Source organism: Myotis daubentonii, chromosome 3 (genome assembly GCF_963259705.1).
Source record: "Myotis daubentonii chromosome 3, mMyoDau2.1, whole genome shotgun sequence".
Taxonomy (NCBI): domain Eukaryota; kingdom Metazoa; phylum Chordata; class Mammalia; order Chiroptera; family Vespertilionidae; genus Myotis; species Myotis daubentonii.
In genome coordinates, this window is record NC_081842.1 from 31,430,826 (window position 1) to 31,450,967 (window position 20,142).

Here is a 20,142-nt window from a genome sequence, read left to right on the forward strand (position 1 = left end):
TCTCCCCTTCTCCTTGGGGCTGATCACCCAGCAGGTGGTCAGCAGTGGCAGCATCCACCCCCTGTCTCTTGAAAGGCAAACAGTACAGTTTAAATTTCTGGGTTTTTAAAATTTTTTATGAGTGATGCTGACCTTTTCATATGTATAATAGCCCATTTGTCCTTTTTTGTGTGTGGATTGTCTCTTTATATCCTCTTTTGTTCTCTTTAAGTTTGGTAGTTCTTTCTTAAATGTTTGGTAGAATTCATCAATGAAGATATCTGGACCTAGAGTTTTCTTTGTGGGAAGGTGTTTAAGTTCAAAATCAGTTTCTTTATAATAGGGACTTTTAGGGGTCTTTTTGAATGAGTTTTAGTGCCTTTTCAGAATTTGTTTCATCACAGTTGTCTCATTTATTGGAATAAAGTTATTCATTATAGTCCCTTATTATCTTTTTTTTTTTTTAATTATCTTTATAGTGTTTATGAGATCTGTAGTAAGGTCCTATCTTTCTTAATTTTAGTTAAGTTCTTTCTTAGTTCGACTGGAGGTTTATCAATGTTATTGTTTTTTTTTTTGTTTTAAAGAACCAGCTTTTGGCTCATTGATTTTTCTGTTGTTTTAAAAATTTCATTGTTTTCTGCTCTATATTATATCCTTCTGTTACTTTGGGTTTAATTCACCCTTCTTTCCCTTAAGGTGTAAACTTAGTTCACTGAATCAAAACCTTCTGTTCCATTATAGGCAAATAAGAAGATCAGAACAAACAAAACAGTGCAAAAGATGTACTGGAAATTAAAATTGAATTTTGATTTTACCAATTTCCTAATACTTGCATTGTTGCTTTTCAGAGTTTATTTTTCTACTATAGCTTTTTAAAAATAGAACAATTTTTTTTTGTTATTGATTTAAGAAGGAAACATTGATTTATTGTTCCACTTAAGTATGCATTAACTGGTTGATTCTTGTATGTGCCTTGACTGGCAGTCGAACCCAAAACCTTGGGAATGATGCTCTGACCAACTGAGCTACCCAGCCAGTGCTCTACTATAGCTTTTTAAGATTCTGATAAGTACTATATGCTAGCTATTAAAAATTTTCAAAGGGTACAGATAATTATAAGGAATTGTATTAGTCAGGATAGGACATAAAAAATAATCACAAAATTCTTGCAGCTTAATACAACAAACTTGTATTTCTTTTTTTCTTTTAATATATTTTATTGATTTTTTTACAGAGAGGAAGGGAGAGAGACAGAGAGTTAGAAACATCGACCAGCTGCCTCCTGCACATCTCCCACTGGGGATGTGCCCGCAACCCAGGTACATGCCCTTGACCGGAATCGAACCTGGGACCTTTCAGTCCGCAGGCCGACGCTCTATCCACTGAGCCAAACCGGTTTCGGCAAACTCGTATTTCTTACACTACACATCTGGGGCTTTGCTCCACAGCCACTCAAGGACCCAGTTTGACAGAGGCCCTGCCATCTTGAGCTGTACTATCTGGAACACATGACCTCTTTATTCCCTGGGCTGGGAAGAGAACACTGAGGGGACTCTCTTCTGAAAGTAAATGCTTTGGCCTCATAGCCCATTGGCCAGAAATAGCCACATGGCCCCACCTAATTATAAGGGTTAAGGAAGTAAAATCTTCCTGTGGGCTTAGAAGCTGAGAAGCAGCAGGTATGGGTGAGCACTGTAATGCTATACCCTGGGGGGAGTGGGGGGTAGGGGTGGGGGAACACCTATCTTCTAACTCTGAGATAATCCCTAGTTCCCATCTTTCTGCCTGGTCCCAGTGACCTTCCTGATGGCCAGCCTTGTTTGGATGGGTGTTAATTACTCCTATGGTCTGACAGATCACTGGTTCACATTTGGTTGCGTTCTACCTTATCTCATGCTATCAATATGTATATGAGACCTAGGAAAGGGCAAATCAAGAATCCCTCGCTAGTTGCTTTAACTGGTAACGGTGATTTTCTTTTTAAAAGCTTCCTTTAGAATCTCAGTGGTTTTACCTAGGGAGGGAGATAGTGGTGAGTGGGGCTGAGGGGTATTGAAGAGTGGGTAGAATGAGTTATTTTCACTGTATATACTTTCTGTAACTTGAGTTTTAGACTATGTAAATTAATATTACCTTTTTTTAAAAAAACTCAAAACTTTTCTTAATTTTCTATATTGAATCTATACTATGTAAATGAATGAAAAACATCTATTTCTTTAAAAGTTGTCAGGCAATTGAACACCATTTTATTTTTTTTCACTGAATTTTGACATATCAAGCAAAGACCACATTTTTTTAAAAAGTTATATTTACCTTTTGGGGGAATACAATTACATTATCCAAATAGGTCAGTTAGCTGTGGCCTTGGAGTACCAGGAACCAACATAGTCACTCTCAGTTGGATATTACCGTTTTGGGAAAGCTCTTTCACATCCGTGCCGTGGGTCCCTTTCTACATTTCGCCCTGAGTGGAGCCATAATTGAGGCTTACTGAAGATCACGAATTTTGAAATCAGACCTGAGACTGCACTTCAGCTCCAGCACTTATCAGTCATGCAACCTCAGGAAATGTGCTAGTTAACACCAAGCCCTTTTCCTCCTGGGGAAAAATAACACGTACCTTTCATGATGGCTGTAAGGATTAAGATGAAAGGTATATAAAACCCCTGGACAAAACTTAATATATTATTTCTCCCACAGGCTTTCTCCATTCAGGATCAGCAAATCCAGCTACTGTTCTAGCTTTATTTTCTGTACAGTCATTGACCAGAATGTTAACTGTTCATCTGCCCATCCTACTATTTCATGCACATGGTTTTTTTGTTAAACTTTTCGGAGGTTGCACAGCACAACTATCTGATTATAATATTATGAAGTTACTGTATTAAGTTTAATTTGTTACCTATTTTTAAAAAGTTATTTTTTTTCTCTCAAACTCAAATGTACAGAGGACTTTCCAAAAGCTACAGGAAATGTGATACTGCACCTGATTTAATATAGGTGAGGATTCAGCTGTCTGCTATTGAGCCAGACACAAGCAATTTGTGAGATGTGAAACAATGCCACTTTTACTCAGTTTTTTGGTTTGGGAAAACAGCAAATTTTCATTTTAAGAAATGTTATTTATGTTACCAATCAACAAGTGTCAGAAGGTCCTGTAATCACACTATGAGAGCTGTGAGGTCAGACTCGGAAGCCTGTAGTGAAAACCACAGTGTGAGCAGGATCTCTGTAAATAGATGCCATGTTACATGCCCCACACCTCCGGCCTTTGGTGGACTTCCAACCCCAGTACTCCCTTTCTTCCTTTTGCTGGAAAAAAGATAAGCAATTAGTTACTGGTTCCAATCCCACAGAAAGTTATCATTTTCTTTTCTTTTTTAAAATATATTTTTATTGATGTCAGAGAGGAAGGAGATAGAAACATCAATGAGAATCATTGACCAGCTGCCTGCACGCCCCCTGCTGGGGATTGAGGCCCACAACCTGGGCATGTGCCCTTGACCAGAATCGAACCCAGGGGGACACTATTCACTGAGCCAGACCGGCTAGGGTGCAAGTTATAGTTTTTCTAAGCAGAGATCTGGAGCCAGTTATATTGAACTCCAGTTACTAAGGTAGCTATTAATGATGTGTTTGGCTTTTTTTGGTCTTCCACACAGAGCTTATTCATGTGGCATTTTGGTATGCCAGAAACCAAAAGTGAGTTAATTGAAGGCACTAAACTGAAATAAAATAGGAAGATCATCAGCTGAGAACGACCTGCTGGAGAAAGCAGAGTAAGTCTGGTGTGTTGTTAAGATTTGGGTTGGTAATAACTAGAAAAGCAGAAAAGAAATCATGGTTTGTTTCCTTCAGGCCTAATACTTCTGAATCGGTCAGATCACAATGCAAACCCAAAGATGTCTTGAAAAGGACTTCCACGTTAACTTTTTAAGTTGTATATGAAGTAATCTGAGTTGATTCATAAGTAGTTAAAACATTTTTTTCCCCCAAGAAAACCGTATCTTATAAATCACTGACTCTGTGGAGGTAATGTGAACATTTTTCAAGGGAAAATTCGGGACAGGTAGCCTAACAAAGGATTTTTGTCTTGTCCTGGGGGGTGGTTGTTTAAAGAACAAAATGTTGGAATACTGAATAATTTTAGTGGTTTATCGAGGACAGGGAGTATAAGTTGGTATCACCTCAAAAAGTTTTAGTTCCCATAATTATATTTGGGAACCATTATAAAACAGCTCAAACTTCTCTTGATTGCTTTATATTGCCTCAAGTTGCATATCTTCCCTCAACTCTAAAGTTCCTTCCAGCTGTACAGTTCTCTTACATATTCCATCTCAGATTTGTTTTGTCTTCTTTCTTCCAGTCCTCTTCTAAGGAGCTTCTGGGAACCTCCTTGGTGACTGGAACTGATCCGCCTCCACTTCCTGCCCTTTGCTGACCTTCCACAGCCCCCCAGATGCTCCTCCAGGGAGTAGCCTGCTTTTCTGGCTTCCCCTGGGCCCCAAGGTGAGAGTCAGTAATGCAATGGAGCCAGATGTCAAGAGAGAAAAACATGGATTCCTTAGCTTTGCTTATTTAATTTGCGTTGCAGTTATTAAGGATAAAATAATTTTATACAGATAATCCTTTTTAAATTTTATAGTAGATACTTTTTAAAAAAAGGGGGGGATCTTCATAAATATGAACCCACACTGTTTTCCTTCCTCACCTCCATTCCAAACCAACATTTGCTATTTAAAACAGCTTGTTTTTCTTCTTGACACTGGAGGGCTTCAAGTGGTCTTATCATTCCAACTATGCTTCCTTGTCCAAGCACCACCACTTACAAAGCCAGTGTCATTTGTCAAGGTGGTTAACCATGATTCCGTGCCATTATTTACCATATGTCAAATCTGGAATGGAGCTTTTCCTGGAGAGGGTCAAGTTAAATTACACGATATATTTGAGTATAGAAAAAAATTTCAATGTACAAGAGGACTTGTTTCATTATTTTAAACCTATAGTTATTAATATGGGTATTGAATGATTTTTTAAACTGTTTTTATATATAGTGTGTGTATAGATAGATATGTGAGTTTACGACACTGGTGTATTTATGGCCATGAGCATGTTAAAGAAAAAATTGTTCATGACCTTTGTTGAAGAATGGTAAGGCAGACCTTATTCAGAACTACTGCAATAGGTATAGGGGCCACTATGGTGAGGTTCTGCAATGACAGGAAGAGACTGGGCTTCACTCCAATACTAGTGGGAATTCATAGCCAAGAAGCAAGGAAACATCAGGGGCTAGGGCAGGGGTGGGCAAACTTTTTGACTCGAGGGCCACAATGGGTTCTTAAACTGGACTCAGAAGAAGGAGCTGTGGCCGTGTTTCCCGACGTTGCCATGTTAACACTGCTGCTGGTGAAGGAGCGGAGGGGAGAGCAAGAGAACCCTCCGCTCTTTTGGCTCCGCGGGCCGGATAGAACAGCCGAATGGGCCGGATCCGGCCCACGGGCCGTAGTTTGCCCACGGCTGGGCCAGGGGATTCTGGCTAAACCCTAACAGGATTCTTGCCGAAGGTAGTAAAGCTGGGGCATGGTGAGAGATGAGGAACCTGATCAGATAGCGAGGGAGATCAGATATTGAGGATGAGACATGCTGACTAACCTGACTTAGCAGGATTCTTGCTAAAATTGGACTGTGGTAAGATGAACACAGAAGTCAAATGTCAGGGCCTCTCTTCCCAATTAGGACTCTGTCAAGTTAATAGAACTAATAGCTTTCTCCCACTGAATTTTTTCTCCTCAGACAATATCCTCGTTACTCCTTTGAAATTATTTAATATCTGCTTTTCAGCAAATTCAGTTTTTCACTTTTTAGTCTTGACACTCCCTAACTTTCTATGCATGTATAATGTCTTAACAAGTAATTGCATACTTTTGTAACCTGCAGTTCATTTAAACATATTATGGAAATTTATATTATTTTTAAACATGTAACATATTCATAAGGCTAAACATTGAACAAGTATAGAAAGGTGGAGTGAAAACAGTCTTCCTGCTGACATTGTCAATGGCTGCAGGATAGTACATTGTAGGGAAGGACTGTATCATTTTAACCCTCTCCAGTTGTTGACATTTGTGATGGACCTGTTACTATTTGGGTTTGGTTTTATTTTGCTACTCAGAAATACTTTAACAGTCTTGCAGAAACATCTTTGGGTCATATTTTCAGGATAAATTTCCCTAATTTCCTTCCTTCTCTTCCATCCTTTCCCGATTTCTTCCTTTCTGACCTTTCTCTTTCACCATGTTATCTTTTTTGGTTCCTCCAAGTGCATTTATCACTCAAGCTTCAACTCCTGTTCCTTTGCCTTTACCTAGCACTTCCTAATGTCCTCAGCTATCATACTCGGTCCCTATTCCTTCCCTGTATTCTCTCATCCCTCCAGGTGCCACACCTGAAAGATCACGCCCAGAAGATAAATCTTTCTTTCTGTTGCCAATGTTCCTAATATTTTCAGCTGAATAGTCTGTTCCGTATCTTTGAACTTCAGATACTTAATGTGAATGCTGATCCTGCAGTTAAAACAGTTTGAAAACTGCTGGACTAGAGGGCCCCTTAAACATTACCTCTACTTCACTGACGAAGAGACAAAAGGGGGGACAGGTGAGGTAACATCCTGAGTCAGAGTGAGACTCGGTTAACAACTATCAGTGATTGTCTGAATGCTACCTGCAGGCTGCTATTTTAAGCCTGTGTTTTCACTCCAGTAGGACAAAGTATTTTATCTTTTTTTTTTTTTTAAATACATTTTATTGACTTTTTACAGAGAGGAAGGGAGAGAGATAGAGAGTTAGAAACATCGATGAGAGAGAAACATCGATCAGCTGCCTCCCGCACATCCCCCACTGGGGATGCGCCCGCAACCACGGTACATGCCCTTGACCGGAATTGAACCTGGGACCCTTCAGTCCACAGGCCGATGCTCTATCCACCAAGCCAAACCGGTTTCGGCAAAGTATTTTATCTTTTTACACATTATTAAAACTTGTACTTAATGGAAGTTTTAGTAATTTATATGTAACATTTTGGTTATAGATCTGAGAGTTCTGAACGACCTGGGTCTCAAAAAATGACCAAAGTATGCATATTAATCCTTCATCTATAAGTTTTATGAGAAACATAAATTCCTATCCTATCTAATAAAAGAGAAAAATGGTAATTGGCGTACGACGATACCCTTTTCATTGGCTAATCAGGGCTATATGCAAATTAACTGCCAACTAAGATTGGCAGTTAACTGCCAACAAGATGGCGGTTAATTTGCATATGTAGGCACAATGCAGGGAGGCGAAAGGGAAAGCAGGAAGAAGCCCCCTGCCACTGACAGTGATCGGAAACCCAGGGGGGAGCTAAGAGCTGGGGGGCAGGGCAAAGGCGGCCCTGGGGCCACCTTTGCCCTGCCCCCCAGCCATGATCCTAGAATCAGGCGCCTTTGCCGCCCTGGCCAGTGATAGCAGGAAGTAGGGGTGGAGCCAGCGATGGGAGCTGGGCACGGTCGAAGCTGGCAGTCCCAGGAGCTAGGGGTCCCTTGCCTGGGCCTAAAGCGTAGCCCACAATCGCGGGGCCGCTGCAGCTGCGGGTCCCCGCTGCCCGGGCCGGATGCCTCAGCCAGAGGTGTTAGGCCTGGGCAGGGGCGGAGCCTGCAACCACGGGGAGCTGGGGGTCCCCTGCCCAGGCCTGACACCTCTGCCAGAGGCCTCAGGCCTGGTCAAGGGGCCGATCCGGTGATTGGTGATCGGAGGGTGATGAGGGTCAACTCCTCTGGCCGAGGCATCAGGCCTGGGTGGGGGGCAGAGCTGGGGATTGGGGGGATATGATGCTCCCCTTGCCCAGGCCTGAAGCCTGGGTCAGAGGTGTTAGGCTTGGGTGGGGGGTGGAGCAAGCGATCAGAGGGAGATGGGGGTCCCCTGCCCAGGCATGATTCCTGGGCCAGAGGCCTCAGGCCTGGGCAGGGGCCAGAGCCAGTGATCAGGGGGAGATGGAGGTCCCCTGTCCAAGCCTGACACCTCTGGCGGAGGCGTCAGGCCTGGGCAAGGGGCCGATCAGGCGATCAGAGGGTGTTGGGCGTCTACGCCTCTGTCAGAGGCATCAGGCCTGGGCAAGGGGCCGATCCTGCGATTGGAGGGTGATGGGGGTCAACGCCTGAGGGCTCCCAGTATCTGAGAGGGGGCAGGCTGGGCTGAGGGACACTCCCCCCCACACCCACACACCCAGTGCACGAATTTCATGCACCGGGCCCCTAGTTTATACATATAATTATTTGTGGAAATGACTGGATTAAATTATATTTGGGGAATCCTAGTGCTTGTTTTGTAAAGTCTTAAAATAGAGATAGAATCAAGATAACATCAAGACTTTTTCACCTTTCTTTGCAGGGATGGAAAATAAAGCAAAGCAGTATCTTATCGTCTATCTTTCAGCAGGCCTTCTGAAGTTTAACTAAAAATATGATTGTGCTTGCTTCAGAGAACTGCTCTTCTCAGTACCAGTTACATCAAACAAGTCAGCCCCTGGATGGTAACTGTCTGCTAATCTTGATTATACTTGGGAAAATATTATTAAATATCCTCACACTGGGAATGAGAAGAAAAAACACCTGTCAAAATTTTATGGAATATTTTTGCATTTCACTAGCACTCATGGACCTTTTACTTTTGGTAAACATTTCCATTATATCCTATTTCAGGGATTTTGTACTTTTAGACATTAGGTTTACTAAATACCACATCTGCTTGTTTACTCAAATTATATCTTTTACTTATGGCTTTTTGCATTATCCAGTTTTCCTGATAGCATGGATAGATTATTATCTGAATTTTTCTAAAACCACCCTTCCATTTACATGTCAGAAATTATTTTATTTCTTTACAGTAATTTTGATTTGGATTTCAGTATTTGCTTATGTTTTGGGAGATCCAGATATCTACCAAAACCTGAAGGCACAGAATGTTTATCCTTATCAATGTCCTTTCTACGTCAGCATTCAAAGTTACTGGCTCTCATTTTTCATGGTGATGATTTTATTTATGGCTTTCATCACTTCTTGGTCAGAAGTTATTACCTTGGTACAGGCTATTAGGATAACTTCCTACATGAATGAGACTGTCCTATATTTCCCCTTTTCATCCCATTCTAGTTGTACTGTGAACTCTAAAAAAACACTCTTGCCCAAGTTCATTGTCTGTTTTCTTGGTACCTGGTTACCATTTGTACTACTTCAAATAATTACCCTTTTATTTAAAGTACAGATTCCAGCATATATTGAGATGAACATTCCATGGTTGTACTTTGTCAATAGTTTTCTCATTGCTACGGTTTACTGGTGTAAATGTCACAAGTGTAATTTAAGAGACATTGCATTACCTGTGGATCCATTTGTCAACTGGAAAAGCTGCTTCATTGCACTTGCAATTCATGATCCTGAGCAAATTGAAAAGCCTACATCAATTATAGTTTGTTAACATGTTGCCATGTTAAAACTTACAACTGTGGTATTTTCAAAGGAAAAATAACTCAGGGCATACAAAGACTGAACTGAACTGAAGCCTCCCTCAACCGCCTCAATGTGTATTTTGGGGCTATGATATTATTTGTCTTTTTGTTCATTTTTAAACAAAATAATTCCAAGAAAAGATTTTATACCTGTTCAGGAAAATTGCATGTTACAAATATTAACATAGAAGTGAAATGAGTTAACACTTGGCCATACTGATGTTTCTGTTATCCAAAAAAACTACTGGATGCAAACTGTTATGTAAATCTGAGATGCGCTGCCAACTTTTATATAAACTTAAATAAACATTTTTATTTAATTCAAAGCAATAAAATCAAGATGGTTTTCTTGAAATGATTCGGTATAAATATTCTTTAACATAGGGGAAGAGTAGCTAATTTTAAATATATATTTGTTCTTAATCTAAATATTTCTGCAAACTTAAGTTTCGGTTGCTTACCTTATAGAACTGGTAGTGACTAGGCTCTCTCCATGCCAGATTCCTTTTCAGTTATAACTTAAATGTCACTTGCAGTATCAAATCATAACTACATTGTAAAAGTAAAGCAGGGTTTCCTATCCTCGGCACTATTGATATTTTGGGTTAGGTAATTGTGGAGAACGCCTGTGCATTGAAATATTTAGTAGCATCCCTACCCACTACCCACTAGGTACCAATAGCACCCTCTTCCCCAGTCTTGACAATCAAAATGTCTCCAGACATTGCCAAGCCTCCCATGGGGGGCAAAATCGCCCCAGCTGAGAACTACAGGAATAAAGGAATCTGAATGACAAATAATCTGAAGTCACTTTGTGAATTCAGTTGAACTACATAGAAGTGTCCAACCTGCCCATGTCTAAACCTGGCCCTCTCACTTCTCTGTTACGTTTCCTCTGAATGTATTGCTTTCTAATTGGCCATAACATGGCACTACGATATTTAAAATAAGTTGTACTTAATAAAACCCTGCAGATTTTAAATCAGGAAAGTTTCTATTTCAAGTCCCTTAGTAAGCTTTTTGTTGTTGTTCACTTAGAAAGCCCCCATGCCTCATAAGCTTAAAGAAAAAAAGAAATTATGCAATAGACCAGCCAAATGGAAGAGGCTTTTATTAGTAAAGAAATGAACTTAACAGCTGGTCTACAATATATTATTGAATTATAAACAATATAAATAAATGATTCTGTAGGCCCACTTAACCTTCATCCAGACCCACATGAAGCAATGTTACAACAATGTTCTACGTGAAATGTGCAGGTAACAAAGGTGCAATTACAAGTCAGGTTAAGCAGCAGAATATAAGGTGCTTTAATTTAACAGTTAATGTTGCCATCAACAAGCATCTGAATGCTTAATTTCACTTCACTGAATACAGACACAACAGATATGAAAATCTAAAATTAATACACATGCTACTTGTTAATATGAAAGTGCCTTCTCTTTTTAAAAAAAATATACCAAATGGACAGACTTTTTACATAGATCGTGGTGTGCTCTTACAATGCAAAATTAACTTCATTTTCAGGTTATACATTTGAAAACTAGCTACTGACACCAATCTAGGAACACCAATGCTAAGAGTGCTAAAACTAATTTCCTGTAAAGAGGACTCTAATACAATATCCAATGTAAAGAATACATCTATATATAATCTTAACATTTGTTTTCTATAAAGATAAAAAAATGCTTTTTCCCCTTGGTGATGCTTTGTTCATCCTGGGTGGATCAGCTTTTGAGGTTTTAATCATTTGAAAGTCCCATTTTAGAACATTGTGAGGAATCAAACGTAGAAATAGAAAAAGTCAACATGTACTCGAAGAATCAAAAATTAGTATTTTTTTAAAAACTAATATATCACAAAAATTTGCCTTTGTTTAAATCAACAAAAGGTTAACCAGCAAGACAAAAGCATTAATTCAGTAGAGGCCTGAAATGCCTGCCATCTGTCGGCATCCACCCTGCACACTGCTGCCTCCAACTCAGCACAAGCTTACTCCTGACTCTAAGCATAGTTTCTAGAACCTACTTTGACTTTTTTTTTTTCCTACAGAAAAAAACAAAAAGTTTTTGAATAAGGTGACTTGGGAATCTTGGGTAAATGTCTCGGAAGTTAAACATCCTTGTACACTTCGTTGACTTTATTTTTTTAAATCCTCACCTGGGGATGTTTTTCCCATTGCTTTTCAGAGAGCATGGAAGGGAGGAAGGGAGAGAGAGAGAAATATCAATGCAAGAGAGAAACACTGACTGGTTGCCTACTGTATGCACCCGACTGAGGCAGAGAGGGAACCCACAACCCAGGTGAATGCCCTTGACTGGGAACTGAACGTGCAACCCTTCGGTTCAGGAGCTGATGCTTTAACCACTTAGCAACACCAGTCAGGGCTCCACTGACTTTTTAAGTTTTAAGAATACATATGCAATATATATACTTATGCAATATATATACTAACATCATAAAATATGGGTAAATATTTTTAAAATTCGGCATATCAAAACATGTTAAATTTTAAACAATGCCTTGGGGGAAAATTTTGTTTTACGTGGAATGTCAGTGTTCCTTTTTAAATCAATTTGTTAAAGATTCCAATCCAACATGTATTAGGACATTTTCCTGCTTTAAGAAGTTGTGACTACCCAGCTGGTGTGGCTAAGTGGTTGAGCACCAACCTGTAATATAACCAGGAGGTCACAGTTCCATTCTCAGTCAGGGCACATGTCCGGGTTGGGGCTCAATCCCCAGTGTGGGGCATGAAGGAGGCAGCCGATCAATGATTCTCTCTCATCATTGATATTTCTACCTCTCCCTCTCCCTTCCTCTCTGAAATCAATAAAAATGAGATACTTTCATTTTTTTATCTTTATAGAGAATGTTAGTATCAAGCAATGTTAATATGTAAAGCTCTGTCAATAGGAATTACAGTGTAAGTCACAGAATCCTCAAGTGGTAAGGAATCTCTACCTAGTTAATAACGATCCCATTCAATACGTACTCCCCATATACTTGTTAATTTAAACATAGAACTCTTTTATGTTTATTAGTTCAGTATTTTAAAGTAAAACCCTTTTACTTTGTAATGTGTTCTTTCTAAAAAGTAGATATTTGTAATAAAATTTATTTTATGTAGTCTTCCTTGCTTTAAAAACAAAACAAAAGTACAAAACAAACCTGTCCAGCGAATTCCTTTGAGATTTCCCAGTTTTAGATATGCTTCACTGTCAATACTGGGTGTAAAGCTTTTGTGGTTAAAAATGTATAGTAAGTCAGCACCAGCTTCTTTGTATTGTTCTGTCACACTCCCTGCATAGCAACACCTCTGGAATAGATTCAAGTGTCAAAACAATTCTTAGAAATATGGGCTGTCACAAAATATAAATCCTTACTGTTAGGACACTTAATTTCATAACCTAATCAGGTTTATGACTGATTGATGTTTAGTAGGTAAAATGTTATAGGATTTGATGTGATTTACTCAGACCCCTTATCTGTCATCTAGCCTAATCCTTACCCCAATGCATAAAAAAATTCCCTCAGTCCCAACTTTATATTCAGTACATTAAAGTAATAACAATTATGTCCATGTTTAAACTGCAATCAAAAGTTTGTTTGGGAAGATATTGTTTACTTATGACTAGTTCCTTACATCATGTATACCACATGCTGCACAAAGTAAGTGTTCAAACAGTTTGCTAAATGAATGGATAAATGCCTGAATGATAATGTCCATTATCATTTTCCATCATCACATATAATAAAAGGCTATTATGCAAATTGACCGAACGGCAGAACGACTGGTTGCTATGATGCACACTGACCACCAGAAGGCAGATGCTCAACACAGGAGCTGCCCCCTGATGGTAAGTGCGCTCCCACAGGGGGAGCCCACTCAGCCAGAAGCTGGGCTCACAGCTGGCGAGCACAGTGGTGGTGGTGGGAGCCTCTCTTGTTTCTGTGGCAGTCGGACATCCCCCGAGGGCTCCTAGACTGTGAGAGGGCACAGGCCAGGCTGAGGGACCCCCCAGAGTGCATGAATGTCATGCACTGGGCCTCTAGTGTGTTCATATATTCCATGGTTAGCTAGCAAGAAGCATTTAGAAAAAAGTCCTCATTTGCTTGTCTGTTTAAATTTTCTGCCTTGTTCCTTAGGACAACCAAGACTAGGTAACCCAGGGAATAATGCTTAATAAATAATTATCTTTTAGCAATTGCTCTGAAGTATGAAAGGAACTGCTGAAAAGGGAAAGAGAATTTAGTAGAAGCAACTTAAAAACACCCCATTATGTGGCCCAGAATCATAGTTTTAGAGCTGGGAGGAACCTAAGAGATGATTTAAATCAAAATCAACATGTTTAGTATAGGCTCCACACGGTATACATAGAAGAGGAAACAGGTTTAAAGGTAAGTAACTGCTGAGGGGGTCACTGCACACAGCTGTTTCAACTGGATGTGAAACCCCAGTCATTCATCATAGTAATTTAATGATTATGTAGATCTATTAACTATTAAGAGTACTTAGTACTACCTAAAACAAAAAGAATTATGACTTTTCAACCATTCTAAACAAAGACTGTAAGCAATGGATACTTCTGGTTTGCTTGAGGCACGACTGAAAAGTTCCTTCTTTCTAAAGTAGGTTGATATTTACTTCACCACCAGCTCCACCACCCTCACAAGCACGAACTTTTTCACCTCTATCAATGAAAGCTCCAAAAAACATGGATTTAACACTGTATAATTTTTAAGCCAATAATGATGGCTACTATCAATCCTTAAGAAGATTACTGGAGTTAAATTTAAAACCATGCCATGTTAACATAACAGTGTTTTAAATTCATATTTATTTTTTCCAAATTAAGAATCATTCTATACTTCCTTTTAGACAATACATTTAAAAACCTTTGCACAGGTTTTCTATGGATTCATATTTATGCCACCAGTATCACTGAGAGCAGTTGTACTTTTCAAAGACAGTAGAAAAAAATACTTTTCTAGTGTACCTCCTAATATCTGAGATTAAAACAGTCATCTTTAAATAAAATGTTCATAAGCTATAAAAAGGGAAAACATGAAACATTCATGGGAAACATTTCCCAAAAGTTTCCGTAAACATCACATTTAAAAGGTTCATGTGTTAAGAGTAGAATGGGACAATTTTCATTAGAGAAGGTGGGCTTCAGATCTGAAAAGGAGGGAGGCCACTTCCTTTTAATATGTGTGTACTAAAGTGACAGTTCAGAAAAAGCCAAATGTTTTGCTCTGTAATATGATGGCAATAATTACCATCATATTAGTACTTTAAAACTTTCAAAAAAAAAGCTTTCTCATAGTATTATTTTAAGCTAGATTAAATAAGCTCTAAAAAATTATATGTAAAACTTTAGAATTCTTAAAAATTTAGGAAACTTTTTCCAAAGATAATATAATTTTTAACTCTTTACTGATGTAATGGCTTGTATTGCTGCTATAAAGGAAATCATATAGAGATACATTTTCTAACTTATAACAAAAGAGGAATATCTTTCCAAAGAATTCTTTTAAAGATATGCAGCTCTTAATAGGTTGAAATTAAATTTTGCTAAAACTGCATATTTACTTTCCCTAATACTGTATTTGTGCTTATCTAAATTGAATCATAATCTTTAAAATGAAATCAAATGTTCTAAATAGATTCATAAAATACCGATAGTGAATAATGTGAAACTATTTACTTCATGATCCACACTAGTGTGCATCAAAAAATAGAGGTAGGCTTGTGTTAATTAAAATCACACTGATAAAGAGAAACCCCTCTTAGTCATCCAATTCTTACACTGAGACAACCTAGCAAATAAGATACGACCTTAAAAATGCTTTTCTTTGATTCAGCTGTGGCATCTGAAAGTGAATACTCAATTCTGATAATTAAAACAACTAATCTTTGAGTTTTTGACAACCTAAGACTATATATACAATCTAAATATTGCCTCCTTACGACACTTGTGCCATAGTGTACCAACACCCTGCAAATACAAATAATAGGGCTTAAAACATTTGATTAGACACGTCAGTGATATGGGGCACTATGACAGATTTCAATCTAATACTGGTATCTGAATAAATGACTAATTTCACACTGGCTAGATGAAGATTAACTAAAAAATTATTCAAAGGCATGGGCATAACAATACATATTACATACAGTTCTAAGAGGGCTACTTAAAATTATTTCTGTCTAAAACTAGGTAAAACATAAATATTAGCTTCAAAAGTGCAGAAATTTGTTCAGTGTTGAAGTGAGATAAAATAAGTGGCAGGCCTCTTGCCTCTCTCGCATTCTCAATTTTCTTCACTAACATTTTTCCCCTCCCATTCCACCTTCTCTACTTCTGGGTCAGCCCTTAAAAGTGTCTGTTTAGATGATGCCACAGCAAATTAAAAGTACCATCTTGGGAATAGTTAAATGCCACTTAAAAAGTGACAGTCTGTCTCATATTATACTGATTTCATCAAAGTGCATAGCTGTGTCAGACACATCCCTGCACAAGACTTGATGAAAATCCACATCATGTAAAAAATAATTTTTACAAGCCAGCTCTCTCAGCTTGTTTAATTTCTTAGGAACACATGGCTTAAAGCAAATAAAACTTCAAACTTGTAGGTTTTCCCCCCCCCTCAATGGAAAAAGAGTTTGTAAGTTTAAACAAGTCAGAAAATACAAACTTAAGTAGCAAAAATAGTAAGAACTTCTCTTTCTGCTTGTCATTCCCTCAATCAAAATCCTAAAACAATTATATAAATAAAAATAATAGCCCTCTTCCCACCTATATCATACTAAAACTGTGCTTAAAGCTCAGGAGAGAGGTGCACACCCAGTGTCGTCATCTATATCCATTATATGTAACTGATATTAACATGACTTAATCATCTTGAAAGAAATAACTGCTTCAAAGGTGAGAGTGACTGCTTGAAAGCAAATGAGCCATTTCTAAATAAAACTCACTTGGAAAAAAAAAAACAAGTATATTTTCTGGTATGTTTTGATACTATTCTTAAGATTATTATAAGACTTAAGATTATAAGGTACTCTCAAATGGATATCCTTCTTGTAAGCTTTCTTAATATAGTGCCAGGCACAGGGGCTTTTAGAAGTACTACATAATGACTGCTATTAGAAGAGGGTGTAAATGGTGAACCTATTAACACAGTTCAAAGCTTACCCCTTAAAGGTTATATGTAGTTATGGGAAGCAATCATTATTGCAAGGGGAATTTATCCTCACATAATTTTATGTTAATTGTGTGTGGATTCTCTATGCTAAAGTTTTAATTCCAGGGGAGATTTTTCTTTGTGCCCCCACCCCCCATACAGTGAAACACCTTCCACCAGTGCTTAGCCTGTATTTGAGTTCTGAAATTGCAACACGAGGGGAAAAGTCAAGCATATGACAACTCTGTCACAATGATTAAATGCTAATAAATGAAAGTTGACTAGAGAGTACCTACCTTTCCTTGAAACTTTAATCCAATAATTAAAAATGTGATATAAAGAAATATGTAACATGGACTACAAGCTATTGTAGGTCTGGAACATGAGCCTTACACTATATTACACATTCTAATCCTACACGCAACTATCAGTAAACATCATTTTTTAAAACATTACTACACTAAAGAATCCCACAAAGCATACATTCAAACAAGAGGCATCTACAGATTAAAAAAATTACCGGCTGTATTTTTGTATAAAAATAATCAACATTTTCTAATGTACACAAAGCCAAAAGATAAATATCTGTGATGTCTTTAATGACATCTTTAGTCTTCTACTAGGTCAACACAATCTTTTTGAAAAGAGCAGTGATAATGACTGAAACCCATAGACTCTTTCCACTTTTGCCAAATATCTATGTATGTTCCTTCAATTATTAAAACATTTTCATTGTATGATAGAGAAAAGATTAAAAAAAAATAAACACATTTTTGATGTCCAGGACTATAAAGCTCTCAAGGCTCCCAAAACAATTTTGTTTTGGTGTCACAATTCTAGTAGATCACTAACTGTTTGGTGAAAGGTTTTACTTAAAAATTTCCCCCCTAAAACATGTACATACAAAATTAGACCTCACCATTCAAGAGATATCACTTGGTAAGTGCTTTGCAGAAAGCATGCAATGGTTTAGTCAGGAAAAAGGAATATGCTTTCTAGCTAGATCCAGCATGTTCAACATTAGAAAAATGCCAAAGACCAAATACGTATATGTGCTACACACTATTGCCTTGTTGGTAAAGGTTATATGTACATTGGTTCATAAGGTGTAATCAGATTATGCCTTTTATCACAGAGGAGCAGAGATAAAAGATAATTAATATGAATCAATATCTTTTGAGAGTCAAATTATTTATATGCTAGTCCTTATTTTATCGGCCAATTTAATGGATTGCTCTCCTTTTTCTCAGTGTGCATACACGGGGGAAAATACTTCAGCAGAACACTGATGCTACCTGAAATATTTCCATTGTGTAATGTATCCCTCTGGGTGAAAAAGAGAATCATTTATCACTCCTACATTAGAGTTTCTCAACCGTGGTACTACTGACATTTTGGACCGCATAGCTGTTGTGGAGGGCTGTCCTGTGCATTGTAGGAAATATACAATCCCTGTCCTCCATGTGTTAGGTACCGATAGCATCCCTCCCTCAGCCCCCTCAGCTATAACACCCAAAATGTCCCCAGGGCAGCAAAACTCATCTCCAGGAGAACCATTGGTCTACATGTACAAAAACTAAGAGGACAATGTTCTCAGCTACACCAAATTCTTGGTCAAGTTTAGAATAGAAACCAACTTGTCTGACTCCCAGATCAGTGTTATTCTTGCTAGAATGCAATCCTTTTTTATAGACAAAACAACTTTCTAACAGACATGTTTTTTTAAATGCACAATGATATCTCACTGCATACAATTCCAGTCACTGGACTCCTAAATTATTCTTAAATTATCTCTAATGACAACTTATGGGAAACTTATAGGGTAGAAAAATGTATAACAAAACTGGATCAAAAGAGAAATGTAAATCATTCAATTAGTTTTAAAAGGATTCTTTATATTAACGATAAACATTACTTTTTTTAAAAGTACTATAATACGTTTCTTTGAAAAATATCATGGCCCTCTATAACAAGTCTTTCAATGTTGTATGTAACCTGTAAAATTAATTTCACCAATGTTGGCTAATTATGAAAATGTATGATGAATTATTATATCTGTAAAAGAAATGTCAGCTTTTCCTGTGGAGATCCCAATGTTCTTGGCTATCCACCACAATACGTGATAATATTCTAAGCCAACCTGAGCCTTTACCTTACAAGTTTGTTTAAGAAGAATAAAACTGATGTTATCGCAAAGCCTCATGATCTTGTTAAGATTCCTTCAGAGAGTTGATGCGTGCACAGATCTTCAGGGCGGGGCCAAGCTTGATATTCATTGCACTCATAAGATGGTCTTCTTTTAGCAAGAGAAGGGCCTGTCCATCAATCTCCTGTGCTCTAAACTCATCTGCGATATCCTGGCAGCCTGGTATTTGATCAGAGAAAGGAAATTAAAATTAATACACAACAATTAGACATTACTCCTAATAGTCACAGTTATGCTCTCACTGGGTCTGAGTATGTGAGATACAGGCTGAGAAACAAATGAAATTTATTTATGGTAGTCTTAGGTTCACTCCCGAAGAAGAGAGAGTATTTCTTGACATTCTGAAAATAAAAATTAATCAAAATCAGGTAAAGCAACTTACTTGGAATTCTTGTTCTAAAAATAATATAGAAATAATTAGTAAGAGTCAGGTAAAATGTAAGGATTGATCAGTCCAGAATCTAGACTCTAGATATAGCTTATCTTCACAAAAAGGATGATGGTGTCATCTCAAAGCATGCCACATATATAACAAGTTTAGATTAACTAATTATTATACCTCATGAACTTATCTTTCTATAACATATTCTTCACATATACATACAAAGGAATGAAACATAATGTTCTGCCATTTAAATAACAATTTAGAAATATTTTCTTATGTACCAGAATACCACTTTCATTATCTCTTATAACTTTTAATTTACAACCTTCAATTGGCAAGCACATCGAAAACATTTTTATTGTTCACTAAGGACAGAACCAATCCATCGAGATTATAGTATTACTCTATTGCAATACTGCTAAAATGTATTATACTGCTCTACTTGTAATTTCAACTTCAAATCTTAGTATCATTGGACCCATCTCCACTTTTGAAACATAAATTCTCATTGAAATTAGGGGCTTGCTAACTAACATCTTGCCAAAAAACAATATTTTAGCCTCAAACTAAATCAGGTGCTTTATCAGGTAACAAACACAATGCTAGCATCTACTTGAACCCCAAATGTTCTTATTATCTACCAAATTTTGCAGTCAGGTTACTCAATAAACTTCTCCACTAAGGATAAGGAAACTAGCAAGAAGGTAATGAATTAAGGAACCAAGAGAGAAGAGAATGCAAAATGTAGAAGCTTCCTTAGACAGTAAAATTAGAAAAATAAATTTAAGAATAAATACTAATGCCTTAGCCAGTGTTGTTCAGTGTTAGAGCACTGGCC

The 20,142-nt window shown here is 37.7% G+C and overlaps 2 protein-coding genes across 7 annotated transcripts in view; one reads left to right on the plus strand and one right to left on the minus strand.

Moving 5' to 3' along the window:
- Positions 1-3,640: 3,640 nt before the first annotated feature.
- Positions 3,641-9,849, plus strand: GPR160 (G protein-coupled receptor 160). 2 transcript variants are annotated; one of them, XM_059687009.1, is made up of 2 exons: positions 3,641-3,761; positions 8,409-9,849. In XM_059687009.1, the coding sequence occupies exon 2, from the start codon at positions 8,481-8,483 to the stop codon at positions 9,492-9,494; it is 1,014 nt and encodes a 337-aa protein (XP_059542992.1). In that variant the 5' UTR covers positions 3,641-3,761; positions 8,409-8,480; the 3' UTR covers positions 9,495-9,849. The 2 variants fall into 2 exon arrangements, with proteins under 2 accessions (XP_059542992.1, XP_059542991.1); XM_059687008.1 differs by lacking the exon at positions 3,641-3,761 and adding an exon at positions 4,360-4,491.
- A 770-nt stretch (positions 9,850-10,619) lies between these two features.
- Positions 10,620-20,142, minus strand: part of PHC3 (polyhomeotic homolog 3) — a 73,652-nt gene continuing 64,129 nt past the window's right edge. For all 5 annotated transcript variants that reach the window (XM_059687005.1, XM_059687004.1, XM_059687002.1 and 2 more), the window contains one exon: positions 10,620-19,078. In XM_059687005.1, coding sequence (XP_059542988.1) covers positions 18,924-19,078 — 155 coding nt within the window. In that variant the 3' untranslated portion in view covers positions 10,620-18,923. The remainder of the gene's footprint in view (positions 19,079-20,142) is intronic.